General features: G+C 36.2%; 1 protein-coding gene across 4 annotated transcripts in view; it reads right to left on the bottom strand.

Moving 5' to 3' along the window:
- Window positions 1-22,617, bottom strand: part of LOC309615688 (uncharacterized protein) — a 426,392-nt gene that overhangs the window by 218,629 nt on the left and 185,146 nt on the right. For 2 of the 4 annotated variants that reach the window (XR_014236965.1, XR_014236966.1), the window contains exons 3-4: window positions 22,004-22,047; window positions 16,708-16,774 (exon numbers count right to left, since the gene is read on the bottom strand). Coding sequence is in view for 1 of the 4 variants with exons in the window: in XM_082365750.1 (XP_082221876.1) it covers window positions 22,004-22,047 (44 nt within the window). In the remaining 3 variants the exon portion in view is untranslated. Of the gene's footprint in view, window positions 1-4,841; window positions 4,951-16,707; window positions 16,775-22,003; window positions 22,048-22,617 lie in introns of all 4 variants that reach the window. The other 2 variants (XR_014236964.1, XM_082365750.1) reach the window with 2 other exon arrangements.

The raw sequence follows: 22,617 nt of genomic DNA, 5'->3' as shown, positions 1-22,617 counted from the left end.
GCCATTCTGACTGGTGTGAGGTGATACTTCACTGTAGTTTTGATTTGCATTTGTCTAATGATTAGTGATGTTGAGCATCCTTTCATGTGTTTGTTGGCGATCTGTATATCTTCTTTGGAGAAATGTCTATTTAGGTCTTCTGCCCATTTTTGGATTGGGTTGTTTGTTTTTTTGATATTGAGCTGCATGAGCTGCTTGTAAATTTTGGAGATTAATCCTTGGTCAGTTGTTTCATTTGCAAATATTTTCTCCCATTCTGAGGGTTGTCTTTTCGTCTTGTTTATGGTACATTACTTTTTTTTAACTTGCTCTTTGCAGTTCAATAGACTTATACAGAGAGATGCAGAAGAATCATGAGCAAGTAATGCCAGAACCAGAAAACATTCTTCCATGCTAAATCAACTATGGTACATGCCAAAACTGATCTTTAGAGCTCTCAAATATGCAGCCTTTGGGAGTGGTTTAATATATGACATATTCCATTGATTTCCTTTGGTAAGAACAGTGGAGTTTTCCAGCTGCACATTTTGTTAAACCTAATAAATAAGGGTTAACTTTTTAATGCTTGAAGGCAGCCTCATAAGATTTTCTTCAACTGCTATTATAATTTAACCATTATTAAGATCCCACTGAGAAGTAGGTGTTATTCAGTCCATTTGCCAAGTGATCAAATCCTTATGATGTTGAAAGTTTTTGTCTTTATGGCAAATATGTGTCAAGAGTATTTTTCTCTAGTATCAACAGAAATTAAGCAGAGTAACCACTATACTTAGCCTTTTCTTCCATAAACATAAATTAAAAAAAAAAAAAGTAACAATAACAGCTAACACATTTAGTCCTTACAGTTTACATGTATTGCTGTATTTAATCTCCTAAACATTCCTATGAGGTAGGTGCTATTATATTCACATTACACCTAGTATTTAGAAATATAAAGGGCAGAGAAAAAGTTCAAAATAATTGCCCTTTCAGAGCAAGCCTATGTCATACGAAGTAGTACAGAAGGAGGATTCTGATTTGTGTTGATTTGTATCATATAGTGGTATTTGATTTTTTTACCAAATATGTACGTTTTTACCAAAAGTGTTGTTCTTGTTTCTCACCTATAGTAATGTAAGTAACCTAAGTAAAAGGACAGGTCTTTACTCTAGATTTAATTTCACCATTTGCTAATCTTATGTAACATGGTATTCTGTGTCTCAGATCTCTTTCACAATAGTACTTATTTCTTTGTTATAAATTTATTCTCAACCAGCCAGAGTTCAGTTCTTGATCTTCTCACCTCTTGCCATCTTTATATATACTCACTACCTACATGATCTCATTGGTCCTACTGCTAAACACTCGCTGTACCCTGTTGACTTCCACACATATTTCTAGGCTTACTCTTCCCATTAAATTCTAGATTTTTATATCCAAGGTGACCACTCACCCCTGGGACAGTTCAAGTTTATGCCCATTGTCTTAGATTCCCAGCAGTTAGTAGTCCCTGTCACTCTCAAAGTGTCGTGGTTGAAATGATCAATTACATGCTCACCCTTATTGTACCCAGTTTACTAGTTAATGGATTTCTGAAATTTAAATGATCAAAAGAGAACTTCTGGTTTCCTCTGAAAAAAATCCCATCTGCTTTGTGTTCTTCATCTCAGAAAACGCAATATCATTCACTCTAGTACTCAAATTATAAAAGTTTGGAGGCATCCTTGGCTCCTCCCATACCTCATAATAAATCAGTTATAACTTCAAAGTCTGTATAGAATCTGACCCCTCCTTCACTATGATCTTTGACTAAGTCACTATCATAACTCACCTAAGAAATTAATGAATAAGGATTCTATGAAAATGTTTCTGTGAGTTAAAATATAAGGTAATAGCAATTCTTGAGTACCCACATCGTAATAAGCACTTTATTGATAATAATGGTGAGCATTTATTGCACGTTTATAACACATTAGTCACTGTTTTAAGTGCTCTATTTTCATTAGCCCAGTAAATCTCACAATAACTCCTAGAGGCAATAGTTTTCCATTTTTAGACAGGCTCTAAAAAGTAAGTGCCAGAGCAGACTACAAAGCAAGGTAAGTTATATCAGGGATAAAGAAGGACATTACATAATGATAAAAGGGTCAATTCTCCAAGAAGACATAACAATCTTTAATATGGTTGAGTCCAAAAACAGAGCAGGAAACTACATGAGGCAAAAACTAATAGAACTACAAGGAGAAGTAGATGAATCCACTATAATAAATGGAGATTTCAACACATCTCTATCAGAAATGGACAGATCCAGAAGGCAGAAAATGCGTAAGGACATAGTTGAACACAACAAACCATCAATCAAATGGATATAATTAACATCTATAGATTACTTCATTGAACAACAGCAGAAAGCACATTCTTCTCAAGTTCACATGGAACATTCACCAAGATAGACTACATTCTGGGCCATAAGCCACACCTTAACAAATTAACAAAATAGAAATCATACACTATGTACTCATAGATAGTAATGGTATTAAATTAGAAATCAATAACAGAAAGATGAGCAGAAAAACCCAAAATACATGCAGAATAAACAGTGCACTTTTAAATAACATATGGGTCAAGGAAGAAATCATAAGAGAAATTTAAAATATTTTTAACTAAAAGAAAATGAAAGTACGACTTTTCAAAATTTGTGGTTTGCAGCAAAAGAAAGTGCTCAGTGGGAAGTTACAGCATTGAATTCCTATATTAGAAATGAAGAAAGATATAAAATCAATATTCTAAGCTTTTACTTAAAGAAACTGGAAAAAGAAGAGCTGATTAAATTAAAATAAGCAGGGAAAGGAAACAATAAGAATTAGAGCAGAATCAAATTGAAAAACGGAAATCAATAGAGAAAATCTACAATACCAAATGCTGGTGTTTTTTTGTTTGTTTGTTTTTTTATCAACAAAATTGATAAGCCGCTAACCAGGCTAACTTAGACAAAAAAAAAAAAAAAAGAGAGGAGGAAAACTACTAATATCAGAAATCAAAGAGGGGACATCACTACAGATTCCATGCACATTAAAAGGATAATAAAGGAGTACAGTGAAGAACACTATGCCCACAAATTTGATAACCTAGATGAAATGGACAAGTTCTTTAAAAGACACAAGCTGCCCAAATTCACACAAAAAAGAAATAAACAATATGAATAGGTCAATATCTGTGAAATAAGTTGAATCAGTAATTAATAACTTTCCAAAACAGAAAGCACCAGAATGAGATGGGTTCACTGGTGAATTCTTCCAAATATTTAAAAGAGAAATTATATCAATTATCTACAGTCTCTTTCAGAGAATGGAAGCAAAAGGAATACTTCTGAACTCATTCTACAATTCCAGCATTACGCTAGTACCAAAACCAGCCAAAGACATTACAAGAAAATAAAACTATAGATCAATAACTCTCATGAATATAGCTGCAAAAAAACTCAACAAAACATTAGCAAATCAAATCCAACAATGGATAAAAAGAACTATACACCACATTAACTGGGAGTTGTTTCAGGTATGCAAGGTTGGTTCAACATTTGAAAATAAATTAATTTAATTCATCACGTCAATAGGCTAACAAAGAAAAATCACATGAACATACCATTAGATGCAAAAAAAAAAAAAAAAAGCATTTGACAAAATCTAACATTCATTTGTGTTAAAAAAAAAAACTCTCAGTAAACTAGGAATAGAAGGAAATTTTCACCAATCCTTTTTAACATTGTACTGGAAGTTATAGCTAATGCAATAAGACCAGAAAAAGAAGTAAAACGTGTACACCTTGGGAAGGAAAATATAAAACTGTATTTGTTAGCAGGTAACATGATCATCTGTCTAGAAAACCCAAAAGGATCAACTGAAACTCCCGGAAGTAATAAGCGATTATAGCAAGATTGCAGGATACAAGATTAATATACTGAAGTCTATCACTTTCCTACATATTAGGAATAAACAAGTGGAATTTGAAATTTAAAAATCCCATTTACATTAGCACCCCCAGAAGTGAAATACTTATGCATAAATCTAACAAAATATGTACATGATATATATGTAGAAAACTACAAAAGTCTGATGAATGTAATTCAAAGAAGAACTAAATAAATGGAGAAATATTCCACATTCATGAATAAGAAGACTCAATATTGTCAAGATGTCAATTCTTCCAAACTTGATCTATAGATTCAATGCAATCCCAATCAAATTCCCAGCAAGTTATTTTGTGGATATCAACAAATTGATCTAACATTTATATGGAGAGGCAAAAGACCCAAAATATCCAGTACAATATTGAAGAAGGAGAATAAAGTTGAGTAATAACACTTTCTGACTTCAAGACATATTATAAAGCTACTATAATCAAGACAGTATGGTATTGGTGAAAGAATAGACAAATAGATCAATGGAACAGAGTAGAGAGCCCAGAAATAGACCTGCATTAATACAGTCAACTGATGTTTGACAAAGGAGCAAAGGCAATACAGTGAAGCAAAGATAGGTTCTTCAACAAATGGCACAGGAACAACTGGACATCCACATGCAAAAAATGAATCTAGACACAGGCCTTATATCCTTCACAAAAATTAGCTCAAAATAGATCATAGAATGTAATGGAAGGTAATGGAGGTTATAGTCTAGCAAGAAAGTCAGATCTTACGTAAGCAATAACAATGAAGTGTGATGAGCATTGTTAGATGATAAATAAGTTAGGACTCTTTCAGCAGCCAGTGAAGAAAACATACACACTCAAAAACAACCTGGCTTAAACAATAAAAGGAATGTATTGGCTCATATAACTGGAAATGTCAGGCATACACTTACCTTCAAGTAATTTTTGATTCAGGGGTTTAAATAATGTCACCGCAAACTGGTTTCTTTCTCTCCATCTTTTGCCTTGCCTTCTCTAGGGTGGCTGCATTATCCAACTCACCTTGTGGAGACAAGATAGCCATAGCAATCATCATCTCACATCTTCATAGAAAAAGCAGAAAAAGGGAGCCACTTTTCCAATAGGTCCCAGAAAGCTCTAGATTCACTCTGATTGTACCAACTTTGATCATATACTCACTAGGAGCCAATGATCACAGTCTGGGAAATGTGATATACTGATTGTGAAGGCCAATATTTATGGCTACCATCTCATGGAAACAACTACCGTATTATGTCAAATTCAGTCAATGCACCACAACTATTTTTGTTAGACCTAGGCATAGAAATCAGTGTGTCCATGCCGTTATTGAGCACTGTGAAAAGGTATGAATACCTTCCTGAACCTTTCTTCTTTCCTAAGTAACACTGATGCACCTTAACAGAAATTTATTGACAACGACTGCATTTTCCCCTCTTCCTCACCTTTGAACCTCAAACCACAGGAATCTAAATAAAGCATTCTACTGTCAAAATGTTGTAATCTAAGAATTGGGTTCTTCACCAAAGCAGATATTATTTAATATAAAGTATTGTCTATTTAATTATCTTAAGCTTGTTATATTTTGTGGTATTACATATTTTTAGAACATTATGCCTGCCATGTACCCTGTAACTGGGCAAGTATTAAAGCCACCATGTAACCCAAAGACATGACATTTATTTTTTAATATCTGAGAGGAAGGAAATGGTGATGTCAAAGAAGACTGAAAGGGAAGCTCCTTCAGGCCAGGAGAAAACTGGCAGTGCCCTGAGTCTCAAATCATTTAAGGATCCCCAACGTACATGATCAGTTCCAGATCCAGTAGGTACTGAATGTCAAAAGATACCTGTAGAATAGAACTTGAAATTCCCTATGGGTCACAGATTTTTCCAAAAATTTCTGTTATGTTTGGAAAGAGAGAAGACAGAGATAAGGAGAAAGGGAAAGAATTCATAAAAATAAGAGGGAAAAAATTCAATTAGAAGCATCTTATGTCAAACACCTTCTGTCAAACACTTGATAGCAGTTAACAAACTTTAGTGAGTATTGAATCACCTGGGAAATTATTTAAAATGCAGATTCTTGAGCCTTACTTCCAGACATTCTGATTCCAGAAGTTTTGAGTGGTCCCTAAGATCCTACCTTTTTAATCTGCACCTTTGGTGATTCTGATGCTAGTGGCCCAAAATCTACACTAAGAGAAAATTACTTTGTGGCTAAGTCAAAAACTGCTATATCTAATAAAACCAAAATGTTTTAAACTACCATGCATTGAAATAATAGAGAGAGTGGACATATCAGCCCTATCTCTCATTCATGAGTAAATCCCACCAACTGGATCAGTTCTGTTTCATAAATGCAGGCCTACATAAAACAGAAAATGTGGATAAAGACCAGGCCTTAGAGGCTTACAGACGGTAGATTTTAAGATAGTGACGCCCCTGAGAGAAAACCCTAACATCTTGGAGATCACAGTACCTTTCTGAAGCGAGGACAGTGAGCAGCTCTGTAAGACAAAGGGCTTCAACCCACAAGGTTACTTGGAGGTCAGGAGCAGAAGTCTGGAACAGGCCTCAGATCAGCACTATATGCTCTATTCGTAAGCATTTTAGCAAACTTCCCTAACAAATCTGAAGTTCTGGTTGATTTCCAGAATGATTCCAGGGAACGTTGGAATATCTCATCCGTAGAAGCAGTGACTAGCAGGGAACTGTGGTCACCCACATCTCCCCATACAGATCCAATTTCTGATTCACCCGGTTACATCATGTAATGTGACCAGAGAAGAGAGTAAAGTATAATAAGCAGTCAAACTACTGCTCATGCCAATACCTGTTCATTTTCGAATCCACTAGTAATCCAAGGAGTCTGCAGTGGCTTTATATTCTCCACTAATTTTTCCACCCAGTCTATCCCCATAAAGCTGATTTCTGCTGGACTTGCAGAAATTTTCTGTACTGTATATTTTCACAAAGCCCAAAAATCCATGGGTAATAACTGAAGTTCTCAAAGTTTTCATCTCTGAAACTTGTAAATCTTGCCTTATAAACATATCCAAAAGCCAGCTTTAACAATAATTCAAATGCCCATAAAAATAATATTTTATACTGCCATGAGACATAATGTGTTTGTACATGTATGTGTGTGTGGTGTGTGTATGTAGGCAGTAGGGTAATGTTTCAAGTAAAAATATATATTTATCTTTAATGGAAAACTCTATGTCTCTTTTTTTAACCAATGTTTATTTTAGGAGAAGAGGACAGAAGATTAAAATCAATATAGCATAGTGATTAAAAACACAGATTTTGAGTTGAATTTGAATCCGAACTCAGCTACCTCTTTTGAGATTTGGGGTAGGTTTCTTAAATCTCTGGACATAAGTATTCACATCTCTAACAAGGACACAAAAATACCTTCCTTACAGGATTGTTGAAAGTAGTAAAAGTTATAATGTGTATAAAGTGCTTAACACAGTAACTATAACATAGCAGGTAATTATAATTATGACAGTGGTCAAATATCCACCTTAAAGAAACCAATTAGGAAGAAAATAAAAAGCATATTCCTTCATTAGTTTCTCATGGAATCTTAGGAGAATCAACTCCAGTGCTTTCAGAGAATATATGAAAATTTGTTAAGTGACCTGAAAGCATCCTGGACGTCCTGCATATCACAAAATTGGGAAGCCAGAGTGGCAGAGAACAACTTTTTACTTACCCTTAACTGTAACTCATGGTGAAGATATTGATTCCAAAAGAGCTACTATCTTAGGCTGTGTTGAAAATCAAGGCATGTAAATTTCCACTGTATTCAGCCTAGATTACTGTGTTCATTAGTTGGACTATAGGCAATTAAAACTTAAATTCACCTATAAAAGGGCAACCAGAATACTTATGAGTCTAGAAACCCTACATGTTTGAGAATGCTAATTGTTTTCCAAAAATTATTCTGGTCTTTTCCCACAGTAATAGAGCACATTTTAACTGGGCATTTGACTACCTGAAATAAATATTCCTGTACATGACCTGATTCTTCAGGTCAATAATATATAATGCAGTTTCTTGAGGTACTTTCTAAAAACTTTCCTTAAAACGCAGCTGGTGCATGGTCTTCTCTCATTTCTTCTCCATCCTTCTCTCTTACCTGCTAGCTAGAACATGAACATGATGGCTAAAGGGGGAAAAGCCTTTTGGGACCATGAGGCAAACTTGGGAATGGAGGCTATCACAGAAAAACAATAAGCTAGAAAACTTGAGTCCTAAATCTTTGTGAAGCAAAGCAATCCATAACATGACTTAACCAACTTTTACATGGGAGGGAAATCACTTCCTAACTTATGTTACTCTTATTTTGATACTCACTGTTGAATCTTACCATAACTGTACTAAATGAAAAAAAAAATTTAGGAGAATGAGATTAACCTAAATTCACATGAGCTGAATTCAAAACTTAAAATGATTCCCCATGACAGTTAAAATTATTCTGGAGAATGTCATAACAGAAGTTGTGTAATGGATAAAATAATATGGAGACATATCTCACTTCAATTTATGGAATATAGTTCAAAATACAAGCGCTCTCAGAAAATTGAATAATGTGAAAGTTTTCAAAGAGAATGAGATGGCCATCTGGCAAGTTATAAAACCCTACCTTAGTTTGACAGACTTAACTACGGTACTTCTAAGTTACCTCAAACTTAAAGAATCTGGGATTTTATGTCATACCGCTCCAGTCATCACTAATATGCCAACACTATCCATTGGGCTAAATTAATTAAGTGATTATATGAGTAAAGGATGAAGTCATTGAAGGTTGATACTTGTTAACCAAAGAAGGCAGAAGAAAGAGAAGAAAAGAAGCTGTATATCCAAGTACAGAAAAGCAATACTAAATGCCTGCACTTCCTGGCCACTTTCTTTAGCTGGCAGCAATTAATACAAATGCACATCCTTGACATCCCAAATTTTATGATGAATAATTATGGTACTACACACCACATACATAAGCTAAGCTCCCATTGATAACTCAGAAATGCCCTTTATGATGAACTGAAGGGATGAGAACAAGGTAGAGATTATGAACTCTGGAAGAAAACCAAAATACTAGGTAGAGGGTTTAAGAGAAGTGCTGTGACATGAGAGAACCAAACTACAGGATGAAAGGCTGGAAGAGAAGCCTGGAATGGGTCTCTTGCTAAAGAGAGAAACAAGCTAGTATGTGTGCTCTATGCCAAGGAGAGAAAAGAGGAAAAAGGTAAAAGGGCAAAACAGTGTAATTTTTATCTCATTAACACCTCTCTTGATCTCTAAATAATATCTTCCTACATATTCCTTATTAAACCCAGAAATAAAATCATGATGCTAACAGAGGGAGAGCAAGAGGGAGTGGAGTAAGTTTGTAACGGTGAAGAGCACAGTATAATCTTCAGAGAATTTTAGACTGTAAGGAATTTTTTTCTCTTCCTATTGGTAGGCATTCCAAGAGTTATGTGTCCCTGACAAATGATTACTCACATTTCTGAGCCCTTACATTAAAATCTAGTGTGAACATGAAGAATAGAAATTTCAAATGTTTCAGTCTGTGCTGTTAAATATCTTAAATATATAGTTTATAAATGAAAATAAGCAGATCACCAAATCATAAGAATTATTAAGCATATAGGAAAAATTGTTTTATTAATAAAGTATTCCAAATAAAGTAGAATAGCTAAAGTCAATACTAGAGTGTATTCTAAAGACAGCAGAAAGTTAATAAATTTAATTCACTTTATATTAATTCCAAAATTGACCATGAAAAATACATATCACCTGGCAAATCCCGTTACACTTAAAAGATTTAAAGCGATGACTAAAAAACAAGAATGTCAATTCTACCAATGGAACTAAACGACTAGTAAAATGAAATAACTTAAAACTGCCTTTGTTCTAAGTAATTATGATGACTGAGTTTTTTTTAATTGCTTGCTCCCTTCCTCCCTCTCCATTATTCTGTAACGCTTGAACTTGTCTCATGCAGCGCTCTGGGAAAAAATTACAAAAGCTATGTTGAAAAAAAATGTGTGTTTGTCGGTAAATTTCATTAAAGTGAAATTCCAAAGCTTCCTTTTGACATATAATCATTTGCAAAATTTACACTAATGTTCAGATACAGAATAAAGGAAACTTAAAAGACTTAACAACTCCTCAGTATGGTTTTCTGTTCCTCTTCACTGCCCTAATCTGCTATTGACGATTACTTGATTTAATGAAAGGCCAGTGTTATACCACCTTAAGCAGACCAACGCTGACTATTCTCTTACAACCCATGCTCCTGAAATGCCTAGACTTTATAACCAGCAATATCATGAAGATATGCATTACCCTGTTTGGAGCACACAAAAAAACCTTTTTCCAGTTGCAACACCCAAATTATGTGTCCAGTAACTTTATCTGTTAAGTTGCCAGTTATCCTCAGAATATTATTAATCTCTGTAATTCTGAAACAGAGATGTCCCTCACCCTCTCTCCTCTCTTCTCATAATTAATCCAATAAAAACAAAGCACATCACAATCTTCATTTTTCCAATTTTGAATTTCTGTGAAAATGAACTTCTCTGTCACCTCCATCTGGCTAACTGGTTCTTAATTCTTCCCTATGAAACCCATGATTTTCCTCCCTATAAACAGTTCAGATATTACAAACATTATTCTTTCATATATTCTGTTCTTTTTTTATCCAAAAAATAACCTCCGTGATTTTCTAGACTTTGAGGACATCCACTTAGCATTTATTCTTCCCAACTAAAGAAGCCTAATGTTTTAGTCTGTCCTTATAGACTTTATGCCATTTAATACTTTTAGGGTTCTTCTTTGGTACTTTCAACATTGTGTATATATTTCTTGAGTATGGTAAAATTTTCCTGTGAAAAATTAAGAAACAAGAGAACACAGAATATGAAAGAAACACATTGTTGAACCAAATTCTCATGCTTATTTTAAAACATCTTTTCCTACAGATAATTATATATACCTAGGGTGAAAGAAAACTTTCAAATAAGAATTCATTCCCTTCCTCTCAGTGTTGCTGTGATGAGGGCAATGAGACAGTAAACTGAATCATACATCTCTCCCTCCTTCTCCTTCATTATCAGGACCAGGAACTGGAGAATTCAAAGTGGAGAGTAAAACCATGTAACATCTTTTGTTAAGGCCACATGCTATCACAATCACTCTCCGAGTTCTTCTACTTGCTAGCTCTATAACCTTGGGAAGGTAACAACCTTTTTCTGCCTCAGTTTCCTCTAAAAATTGGGATAACAATAGTGTCTTTGAATTGGGTTATTATGGAGATTAAATGAGGCAATCTATTAAAATAATAATCATGGTATCTGTCATATCAAGCACGCAATAAACAGATCTCCTTACTTTTTAATCACAATGATTCTGTCCTCCTCTCATGAGGCCATGGTGGCAAATATGAATGACACTGATGGAGTACTGGGACACTTGTTCATACACATAGCGCTCTGAATGCTGCCTACTGAAAACCACTACACATCAAAATCTACTGCACATCAAAAATATACACATCCAAAAATTTTTTTTAATTTAAAAAATATGCATTGCAATACACATTATTTGAATCCTTCAAGCTTAGAATATAGTATTTTAATTTTAATTACTTTAAAGAAGGAATTATCAATGTCACCAAGGTGTTTAGCATTGCTTGGGATACCTTGAAGAATGTAGCAGAAATACAACAGGGCCTGTCTTCTAGAGCTTACCTTATGCTAAGATGACAAATACATCGCCCAGCTTATAACATCAAACATACTATTAAGACAATATAACACTAAGGGATAAATTGTAGAATAGGTTCCAAATGTTTTACAGAGGGGGAAAAAGATAAAAGAGAATTCAAGTTATAAAGAAAGAGTCTATATATTAAATATGTTGGAATTAATCTAAGCATTAAAGAATTTTTGACTAAGTCTTAGCTATCTCATTAGATGAAAAATATCCCCTGAATATGGGCCTGATTTATGCTTCTCCTGCACATTTTCATTCACTGAAAAAATTTGTAAGCACCTTCATGTATCAGGTATTGAGGAAGGTATTGGGAATACAACAATAAACCTAGTACATTCCTCTCACTGAAAAAACCTCTGGAATTTCCTGCTCCTGACGTTGGTGGAGTGGCTTGTTGAAGAGCAGTATTTTCACAGGGTTAGTCTGAAACAATTTTAAAAGTTGCTGAGAATAAGAAATGGATGTGTTTAAAGATAGAATAATTTAAGTATTCAAGATATTGGGGAGAAGTGGAAGTACACTGTGGTGCTTTTCCCTTCAAGATATTTGTTAGGCTATAAAAAGGGCAGGATTAAGAGGTTGAGAAAAAAAGCAGAAAACAGTGGCCAAAACACTGAGAATCTGAGTTGAGTTTTGAACAATCTAATGAGACTGGGGAGACAAAAATTGGAGTTCAGAGGCCCTCAAAGAAGATGGCACGGATAAACACCCCAGACCTCCAGAAAAGACTTTGAAATGACCAGACTTTAGGATTAAGGGGCAGAGCTCACATAAAAATCCAGCATTGATCCAGCTCAGTTCAAGACCTGGTAAAGGTGATCTGTTCCTGCTCTAAGTAAATTAATATTAAATCCTCTCTGGACAAAGATAACATCAAGCAGAACTTCACAAATTATCTCTGTAATTTTTCATGCCAATATCTGGTATTTAATTTTTTTAATTCTTAGGCATGCCAAGAGAGAGTTAAATGCTCAGAAATTGAGAAAAAATTAAAAAAAAAAAAAGAAACAGACTTCAGATGATGCAGACTTTGGAGTTCTTATACAAGGATGTTAAAATAACTGTGATTAATGTTTTCAGAAAATAGATGGGAAGATGGACAAATTGACCAGAAACTGAAATTCATTAAAAATTCTAGATTGAAAAAAACAATTAGTAAAATTAAGAAATGTATAGACAGATTAAATAGGAGACAAGAGTTTTAGAATGGGAAGTTAGGTCAATTGAAAGCACCCAGACTAAAGAACAGAAGGGGAAAATGATGGAAAAAAAGTTGTATAAAAGACCTAGCAGATGAGTTATTGAAGACCTAGAAGGAGAGGAGATAGTGAGACAAAATGAGTATCTTACATGATATTGACTGAGGATATTACAAAAACAATAATGACATTAATCCACAAATCCAAGAAGCTCTATGAAGCCCAAGCAGGCTAAATAAAAGTCATAGTAATACTGCTGAAAGACAAAGACGAAAAGAAAAATTTTTTAAGGTGCTAGAGAAGAAAGATTCAGTACCTTCAAAGAATAGGGCTGACTTTCAATAGGAACAATGAAAACCATAAGACAATAGAATGCCATGTTTGAAGGGCTGAAAAGTATCTGCTGACCTAAAATTCTACACCTGAGGAAAACAATTTTCAAAAAGGAAAATAAAGTAAAGGTAAAAATCTACTAAAAAGAATTCTTCAGGCAGAAGAAAAAATATCCCAGATAAAAGCATGGAAATTGAGAGACAAATGAATAACAATAGAAAAAATAAATATATGGATAAATCTAAATGATTATTTACTTATAAAACAATGACATGAATTTCTTGGGGTTTAAAATATGTGTCCTCAAAGCACAAAAGAAAGGCTAGAGATGCATGGTCCTGACATGGTGATAAAAACACTACTTTATAGTAGATTTACTTTGTCAAGGATATATGTAATCTCTATAGCAACCACTAAAACAATAGCAGAAATACTGTTGTATTTACTAATATTTATTTCCTTCTATTCTATTTAGATTAAATTTTCTATTTCTAATTTGTTGAGATGGATGTTTAGATCATTAATGTTGGCCTTTTGTAGTGTAAGCCCTGAAAATTGTGTTTTTTTGTTTTTGTTTGTTTGTTTTTTGTAATGCAAGTGCCTGACTTAAACTTAGATTGCAGATGCATCCACTTCAAAAAGGCATTCACTTCAAAGACCGCTATCTCAAATAAACACATTGCCAGGCACACACTAGATAGAGCCAGGATGTCTCCCCACATGGAGCTGTCTTTGTTTTAGAGATCTTGGTTGATTTCTACTTGGTTTTTTCTCTTCCAGCTCTTAAAATTTCGGCTCTTATGTTTTAAATTCACCAATAAAGAGTGAGTCCGTGAAACCCTTAGGCCCCCATCCTTAATCCCAATGAAAGTAGAACCCCAGGCCCCTGTAGTCTCTCTCTCTATGCATGACCTTGCTGTGTGGACCCAGATGTGCAGTGTAATTTCCAGGTCTTGTAAGTAATAAACCTTTATTTTTACAAAGTTTCCTGATGGTTATCGCTGGCGGGAATCTTGCAATTATAACAAGAACTGCAAGAGCGGGTTCAACCACACATTTATTACTGATAGGCTGAAACCGGCCCACAACACCCTTCTTTCTAATGTATGCAATTGGGGCTATAAATTTGCCTCTTTAGCTTTGTCCCACATGTTTTAATGCGTCTTATTTTTATTAGCATACACTTCAAAATATCTTCTAACTTTCATCTTGACTTCTTAATTGATCCATATGTTATCAGTAAGTGTATTCCTTAACTTCCAGACACTTAGGAATGTTTTTAATGATGTCTAGATTAATTTAACTGTGACCAGAGAACACACTTTGTATGATTTCAATCCTTTGAAATGTACTGACAATAAGTGGCTCAGTGTACAGTCAATTTTTATAAACATTTCTTAGCACTTGAAATAAATAATAGAAAAAAACAAGAAGAATCCACATAAAAACTTGTTATTAGCATAAACAAGTAAATTTAGCAGGGTTGCTAGGTACAAAGAATATATTTAAAAATCAATTGTATTTCTATATACAATCAACAATTCAAAAATGAAAAAAATTTTAATGGTACTATTTATTAAAAACAGTGTGGTAAACGGGATGCAAGCCATTAGGACCCCTCTTAATGAAAATCTTATTAAACCAGCCACCAGCAGTACTGTCAGAAGATGAGAGCTTCCTATCCCAGCCTCTCGAGAATTTTCCTTGTTGACAAGGAGCCATCTTGCTCAAGAGCACGCCTTTCCTGAGGCAATCCATATCCAATAATTGATCACCACCCAGGGGCAACTGTGATGAGATGTATTTACTCACAGGTCCCTTTGGGTTTGGCCAAGGCTTTGTCAGAGCTATGTTAAAGTTTGACTTCTCCCTCTACCCAATCGTGCTTCCTCTCCCTCTCTTCCACAGATGTTCACCACTAATAAATAACCTATATGCATCTGCTAATCCCAAATAGCAGACGCAAGCTCTTATATATAGGATGGATAAACAAGGTCCTACTGTATAGCATAGGGAACAATATTCAATATCCTGTGATAAACCACAATGGAAAAGAATATGAAAAAGAACGTATTAGTATAACTGAGTCATTTTGCAATACAGCAGAAATTAATACATCATTGTAAATCAACTGTACTTCAAAAAAAAAGGAAAAAAAACCTATATGCCAAACTCCATCTTGGCATCCACTCATACCAACCTGCAACAATTGGTACCAGGAAAGTCCTAGAAAGTAGGCAATAAGATGAGGTGTTAGTGCTGAATCACCTGCTGCTCAGCAGGTATTGAGGACCCCATGACTGGAAGTAGCAAAAGCTTCCATTGACATAGGTGCTGGTCCAACTGTTAAAACTATAACAGGTGATCACTGGGGTAGTGTGCCAGTGGAGAAGAATGCACTACCTAATGCAAACATCAGGGTTTTGAGAAGTAACAAATGAAATAGTACCTATAAGGGCAATGGGATTAGATGGCTATTGCTGCATGTCATTGACACCCTAAAAAATAATAATAATGAAAACATCCAAGGGATGAACAGGCAACTGAAAGGTAAGTGTGAAAAACACCAGACGTCCTTGGTAGCTCAAAAAGAATGTCTCATCTTCTGCAGGCAAATGGCAAAGAAAGATCAGGACCAGGACCAGGATTTAGGAGTTAGAGCAGCCAAATTCCAGAGAAAATTAAATACCCAAACATGTTAGGTCTGTTATGCCAAGATCAGTGCTCTTACTATGGGCAGGGGGAGGAGCGAATGAGACCAGGACACTTGGGATAAGGATCTGGGCCTTCCAGAGCAGTAAAGTTTTTGAATTCAGAGATTAGAGGCATGTCAGGAAGTCCCCTCCAAAGTAAAAGACAAATTATTGCATCTTGTGTCTCTCATCACAAAGAAGAAAGCACAATGCCTGATAACCTTTCCTGGTTCCCGAAGGAGCATATTCCACACCTGGTGACACTACTTTGACTATACTAGGTGACATGTAATGTTTCAAGCTTTGAGAGGGACCCAGAGCACCAAAGGCTCTGCAGCAGGTCTAAGCTGGGGTGCAAGCAGTTCTGCCCCTTGAACCATATGATTCAGTAGATGCTATGGTATTAGAAATACCAATGTTGGGAAAAGATGCCACGTGAAACATGGAGCTTATAGCAAGCCCCCAGAATGTAGTCCTCTGATTTTCTGGAGCAAATCCATACCATCTTCAGTAGAATTATACACCATTGTGGGGCAGGGGGAATCCTAGAATTTTATTGATCTCTGGTAGAGACTAAATGCCTGATCATGGATCTGGAAATGCACATCATGAGCTGGGCTCTGTCAGACCTGGTAAGTCATAAGGACAGGCAGACTCAGAAATAGTCCATCACAAGATGGAAATGGTATATCCTGGATCCAGCACTAGCAGAACCAGATTGCATAAGGAAGTTACAGAAAGAGCCCAGATCCCAGCGTCACTCACCAATATTGTTCCTGTGCACCTCCTTTAGCTCAGACCTATGATCACATAGAGGACTTCTTATTACCATCTGAAAGAGAAAGAAAAGACACAAGCAAGCTTTATAGCTGAATCAGCTCAGTATGTAATGCAAGGCAAACATGAACAATAGTTTCACTAGTCTTATTCAGAAGCATCCTTAAACGACAGTGCAAGGAAAAATCCTCTCAATCGTTGGATATCTGGGCAGAGCAACTAGCCATCCTCTTTGTGTGAAGAAATAGTCCCAGGTTAGAATGTATATAAACTCATGGATGGAGAATAGCCTGTCCAACTGGGGCCTAAACGCAGAAAGATTGGAAGATAGAGACAAGGAGGTCTGGGGTAGAGACATGTGGATGCACGTATGGGAGCGAGCACAAAGTGTGAAGACCTTTGTGTCACATGTTAAAGCATATCAAAGAGCATCCACTGCAGGAGAGGCATGAAACAGCCAACTACAAAAAATGACCTAGTCTGGTGACACCAGCCAGTGTCAGTGATGTCACCACAAAGCCACAACAGGCACATGAATGGAGTGGCTGAGACGAAAGATATGGAGGCCCAACTGTGTGAGCTCCCACTGACTGGGGCTGACTTAGCTACTGCTGCCACTGAATGCCCAACCTCAGAGCAGCAGAGGCCAAGGTTAAGCCCCAGTAGGGCATTATTCCTCAAGGAGTTCTGCCAAGTTCCACCGTATGGGGCCAAGTTTACTAAATGGGCTTCTTACTTCCTGAAAAGGCCAATGACTTGATTTCAGAGAAATACATACATATTCTAGGTATGGGTTTGTTTTTCCTGCACTTCAAGCCTCAGCTAGCACCACTATGTAAACGCTTATAGAGTATTTGCTCCACCACATGGGACCTACATAATATTGCATCAGAACAAATGACCCGTTTTGACATCAAAGGCGGTACAAGAGTGGACCCTGACAACAGAAAGTTAGGATTACATATTACACCACCAAAAAAACTCTTGTTGCTGCTGAAAGTCACAGTCAATGTGCCAGTTTAGAGGCAATCCACCATGAGGACAGAATTCCCTCCTCTGTGAAGCAGTGTATATACTGAACTAAAGAACTGTTGGTGGTAACGTGCACCTAATAGGAAGAATACATGAGCATGGGAACCAGGGCATGTGATGGTCTGCTTATCATCACTCTCCATGACCCACTGAAGGACTTTGGAATTCCCATCCCCAAAGCTCAGAGCTCTGTAGGGTTAGAGGTCCTGATCTCTAAAGAGAGCACACTTTCACCACAGAACAAAACAATAGTTCCTTTCAACTCCAAGCTATAGCACCACCAGGGACTAGCAGACAAGAAGAATCACCACCTTAACAGGAATAATTGGCCCTGAGCATAAGAAAGAGGTAGCATTGCTATTTTACAGTTATGGCGACATGGGTACTTTTGGTCATCTCTGGGATTCTCTTGCCTAGTTGTGACAAGTATAAAGACTTCAGCCTGACAAGAGCATGGAGACTAGGAACTCAGCCTCCTCAGGATAATTCATTAAGATGAGCTGGGGTAGTACTAAGTTTGAGGGAAATCTAAGATGGATAATGGAAGAGGGAGACAATGAGAATCAGTTGCAGCCCCACACAATCTGCAGTGATGGGGGCTATAGGTCTTCCTATGAGCCTTCCTCTTCTAAGTTTCTCCAGGGAGACAGGTCATCAGATTCTGGTGGAGCTGCTGCCAGAATGTACTTGAAGAAGTGGATCTGAGCAACATAAGAAGTAGTCTGTGATGGACACACCACAGGGAGTAGACTGAGATGGACACAGAGATGTACCACCCAGATCCTGCTCCAAAGAAGGGTTTATTATTCCAGATTCTTGAAGTTCTGTGGGCTCCTTCAAGGGTGCCTCAGCTGCAAAGAGCTACCTCACACAAGAGTACCCCTTTCTGGGGTAGTCCACACCCAATGACTGATTGCTGCCAGGGTATAAAGGTCTGACAATTTCTGCCCCTCCAGAGATATCTGTGATGGGCTGTATCTGCTCCCCACACCTTGTGGGGTTAACCAAGGCTTTTCCAGGCTTGCATTGCAGTTTGACTTCTTTCTCTGCCCACTTTTGCTTCCTTTTCCTCCCTTCCACAGGGATTGATCCCTTATAAATAGTCTGTACACTAAACTTTTTCTCATCTGCTTCTGAAAGACCCAATCTATGACAATCATCAAAAAACAACAAATACCCAGGAATAAATCTAACAAAATATGTGTGACTTTGTAGAAAAATGAAAAAAAATGTTATTAAGAGAAAGTAAAGAAGATCAAATAAGTGAAGGAATAATTCATGTTCATGGATTGAAAGTCAATTTTGTACAGATGTCCATTCTTTCCAAATTGATCTAAATGTAATGAAATCCAAAAAATTATCTCAGCAAGTTTTATTTGTGAAAACTGGCAAGCTGGTTCTAACATACATATGAAAATTCAAAAGGACAAAAACAGCTCATGCAAAATGAGGTAGAACAAATTTAGAGAACTACAATTTAGGAAATCATAAATTCTAAAACTACAGTAATTAAAAGAATGAAGTAATGGCAAAAAAAGAGGGACTAATAGATGAATGGAATAGAATCAAGAATTCAAAAATGCATATATAGACATTTGATTTATGACAAGGTAATGCTGAAGAGCAGTGTAGGAAAGGATGTCATCTCAACATATGGTTTTGAATCAATTGGTTTCCATATGGAAAAAAATTATCTTAACATCTATCTCACTTCATGTTCAAAAATCAATTCTAGATGGACTGTAGATATAAATATAAAAGAGAGAAGAGTAAAGCTTCTAGAATATAATATAGAAGAATATATTCATAACCTTGGAATAGACAAGGATTTCCTATACAGTATGCAAACACACACACACACACACACACACACAGTCATTTCTGCATCAAAAGACACAATTATGATAGTAGGAATGCACAGAGTGGAAGAAAATATAATCAACAAAGGAAATGATTCCAAATAACCAAAGAACACCTATAAATCAATAAGAAAAAGATTAAGCCCATAGAAAACTTGAAAAATCATTAAAAAGAGGATGGGGCACATACAAATGACCATTAAACATATGAAAAATCATACATCCATATTAGTCATTAGAGAAATACAACAGTATACCACTTCACAACTATGAATAGCTAAAATTAGGAAGATTGACAATAGTAGAGAAACTGGAATTCTCATGCATTGATGATTAGCACAAAGTGACACCACCACTTTGGAAAACTTTCAGTAATGTCTTCTACAACTGAAAAACACATATCATATGGCTCAACAATTCTACTTTTACTTTGATAGCTAACAGAAATGCACACCTATGTTCATTAAAAAACTATACAGACATGATCACAGTGGCACTATAATAGCTCAAAACTGGAAACAACCCAAAATCTATTTAGGGTTGAGTGGACCAAAAAATTTGCTATATCCATACAATGGAAGGTTATCTATGATGAAAAATGACAAAATACTGCTACTTACAATAAAATGGGTGCATTCCAGAAACTTAATTTTGAACAAAACCAGACCCCCAAAAATCATCATACTGCATGATTCCATTTATATAAACCTCAAGAGGATGAATGGAAATAACTTATGGAGAGGAAGAGTGGGTAGTGACTGTGAGAGTCACAAGAGGGGTTCCTGGGGTACCAACAATTGTTCTATTTCTTGACATGGGTGGTAGTGATATGAGTGTGTTCACTCTGTGAAAATTTATTGATCTGTACACATAGGCTCTGTGTACTTCCTTTGGACCATAATAGGTTACATGCCCAGTACAATGTCAGATAGAAGGAAACAGATATCTGTTAGTTTAACTTGTGGACTTCATTTGCCATACACACAACTGCATCAAAAGAATGAGAGATCTGGGCACAGGGATGAAATATAAAAAGCAATCCATCCTCACAGGTGCGAAGGAGGGCTGAGGGGTGAGACAGGCCCTTACGCTGGTGCCAAGATCACTACGCCCTTGGCACAGCTGTGTGTACCCATGTGTCAGGCTCATTTTATAGAAGAACATGTTGCTAACTCTGTAAGGCTATAGACCTAAACACACAATCTGTTTCTAAGTTCACATCTTGTACCATACCTTATGTTTTACTTTGGCCGCTGAACTGGAATAGTCATTGCCTCCATTATTTCTAAGTGAAGGGGTTTTTAGTACTACATTTATGAGTTTCTCATTTTTTAAGTGGGTAAACCTGGCCCACAGCACAACCTTAAATACTTTTACTAGTAAAAACACCATCCACTGCAGACATGTTCTTCGCAGGGAAAAAAATCTGGCTTCTGGATACTTCGGTCTGGCCAACAGACATCCCACCAGGTTTATAGTGAAAGATCAGAGTTCTCCCACAACAGCATGAGGAATATTTCCCATCCCGGGATGACTGACTTCTGAGAGGAGTTTGCAGGACTGGCAAGACAACGCGTGGACCAGGCCAAACCAAACATCGAGTGGAAAAGTCCACTCAGACAGTGTTCCACGGGCTCAGGCCTCCTGAGGCCAGCCCACATGTGCCGCTGACTTCAGTTAGCGATGAAGCAGCAGCCAAACAGCACTGCACATACTGTACAGAGTGTGCCTCAGCCAGGTAGAGGAAAGGATGACAGGGCCACCGGGACACCATCCCAGGTCTAATCAGAAGAATACGCTCTGAGTTTTCCAGGACCTCATAATGCCAGAGATATTTTGAACATGGCTTTGAGCAAATATTTTGAGCATAAATGGCTCTTGGGACCCATGTGTCTAAATATTTTCCCTTTTATGCTAGGAGAGAAGAAACCTTCTTTTCACATCTCTACAAAGTGAAAAAACTTTTTAAAGAAAACTTTATTTAAACCACAAATGTATCCTACCAGATTTTGCCATCTCCCTTCAACGTTGTTATTCCTCAATTGCAAATTCACTAGTTAGGAACAGTGCTTCTATACATCCTACATCCTGACAAGTACACTATTCATACCCCAAAGTATCGAATATTTATTCACATGATCGTTACATCTACTTTGTTAATTTATTCTAAAAACTTTAAAAGGTGCTATGGAAGCACCTCTGAAATTATGCCTCCAATAAGAAAACTTTCATGAAGAAAGAAAACAAATAATTGAAAGTTGTTTGCATATTTACTTTAAAATATGTGACATTTATCCATTTGGTCTAAAACTGGAAGGCATGATGATGCATATATGTGACAAATGCAGAACAAGACATTCTCTCCCCAAAAGATGAAAAATCGCTTTACTTACAGCATAGTAGATTTCACAGAGCAGTTGAAGATGTCAGAAGATTTCTAAATGTGAAAAGAAAGATTTATTTTTAAAATTCTGTGAATTTCAAAGAATTGTGCAGATATATAAATCAGATTAATTATATTACACGCACTAATATTTCTATGACTAACAATGGCTGTTAACACCCAATTTCCAAAAGGATAAATATTTCCTGACACATAAATTCTTACAACTAGAACAACATAGTTTTTCCAAATAAATCTTTTCACATCCATTTAAATAAAATCACATCTTATTGGGCAAAGAATAAAGAAAGAATCAAAAATTAGTGTAAGCTGTTAACTCTTAACAAACGTCAGTTGTCTTCTGCTGTGCTTCCTCATGCTTCCTCAGAACTCCACATCACCCCACTTTGCAACTTACTTTTTCAGTCACCTCAGTAAAAATTTAAAGATTCTGACCCTTCTTCAAAGAAGGGTGAAAGACTGAAGCCCAGGTCAATTCACTCACCAAGGAGATAAGATTTCCCCCACTATCCATTTTCCAATGCCAAAATATTTATGAGGGAAAAGAGATGGGTTATTTTGTCCAATCCAGAAAATGTTTTGACTAAAATATTTATCTTTTTC

The sequence above is a fragment of the Balaenoptera borealis genome (assembly GCF_965194805.1).
Source record: "Balaenoptera borealis genome assembly, chromosome: 18".
NCBI classification, from domain to species: domain Eukaryota; kingdom Metazoa; phylum Chordata; class Mammalia; order Artiodactyla; family Balaenopteridae; genus Balaenoptera; species Balaenoptera borealis.
The sequence above is the reverse complement of the archived record's forward strand: the minus strand, read 5'-3'. Positions and strand labels throughout refer to the sequence as shown.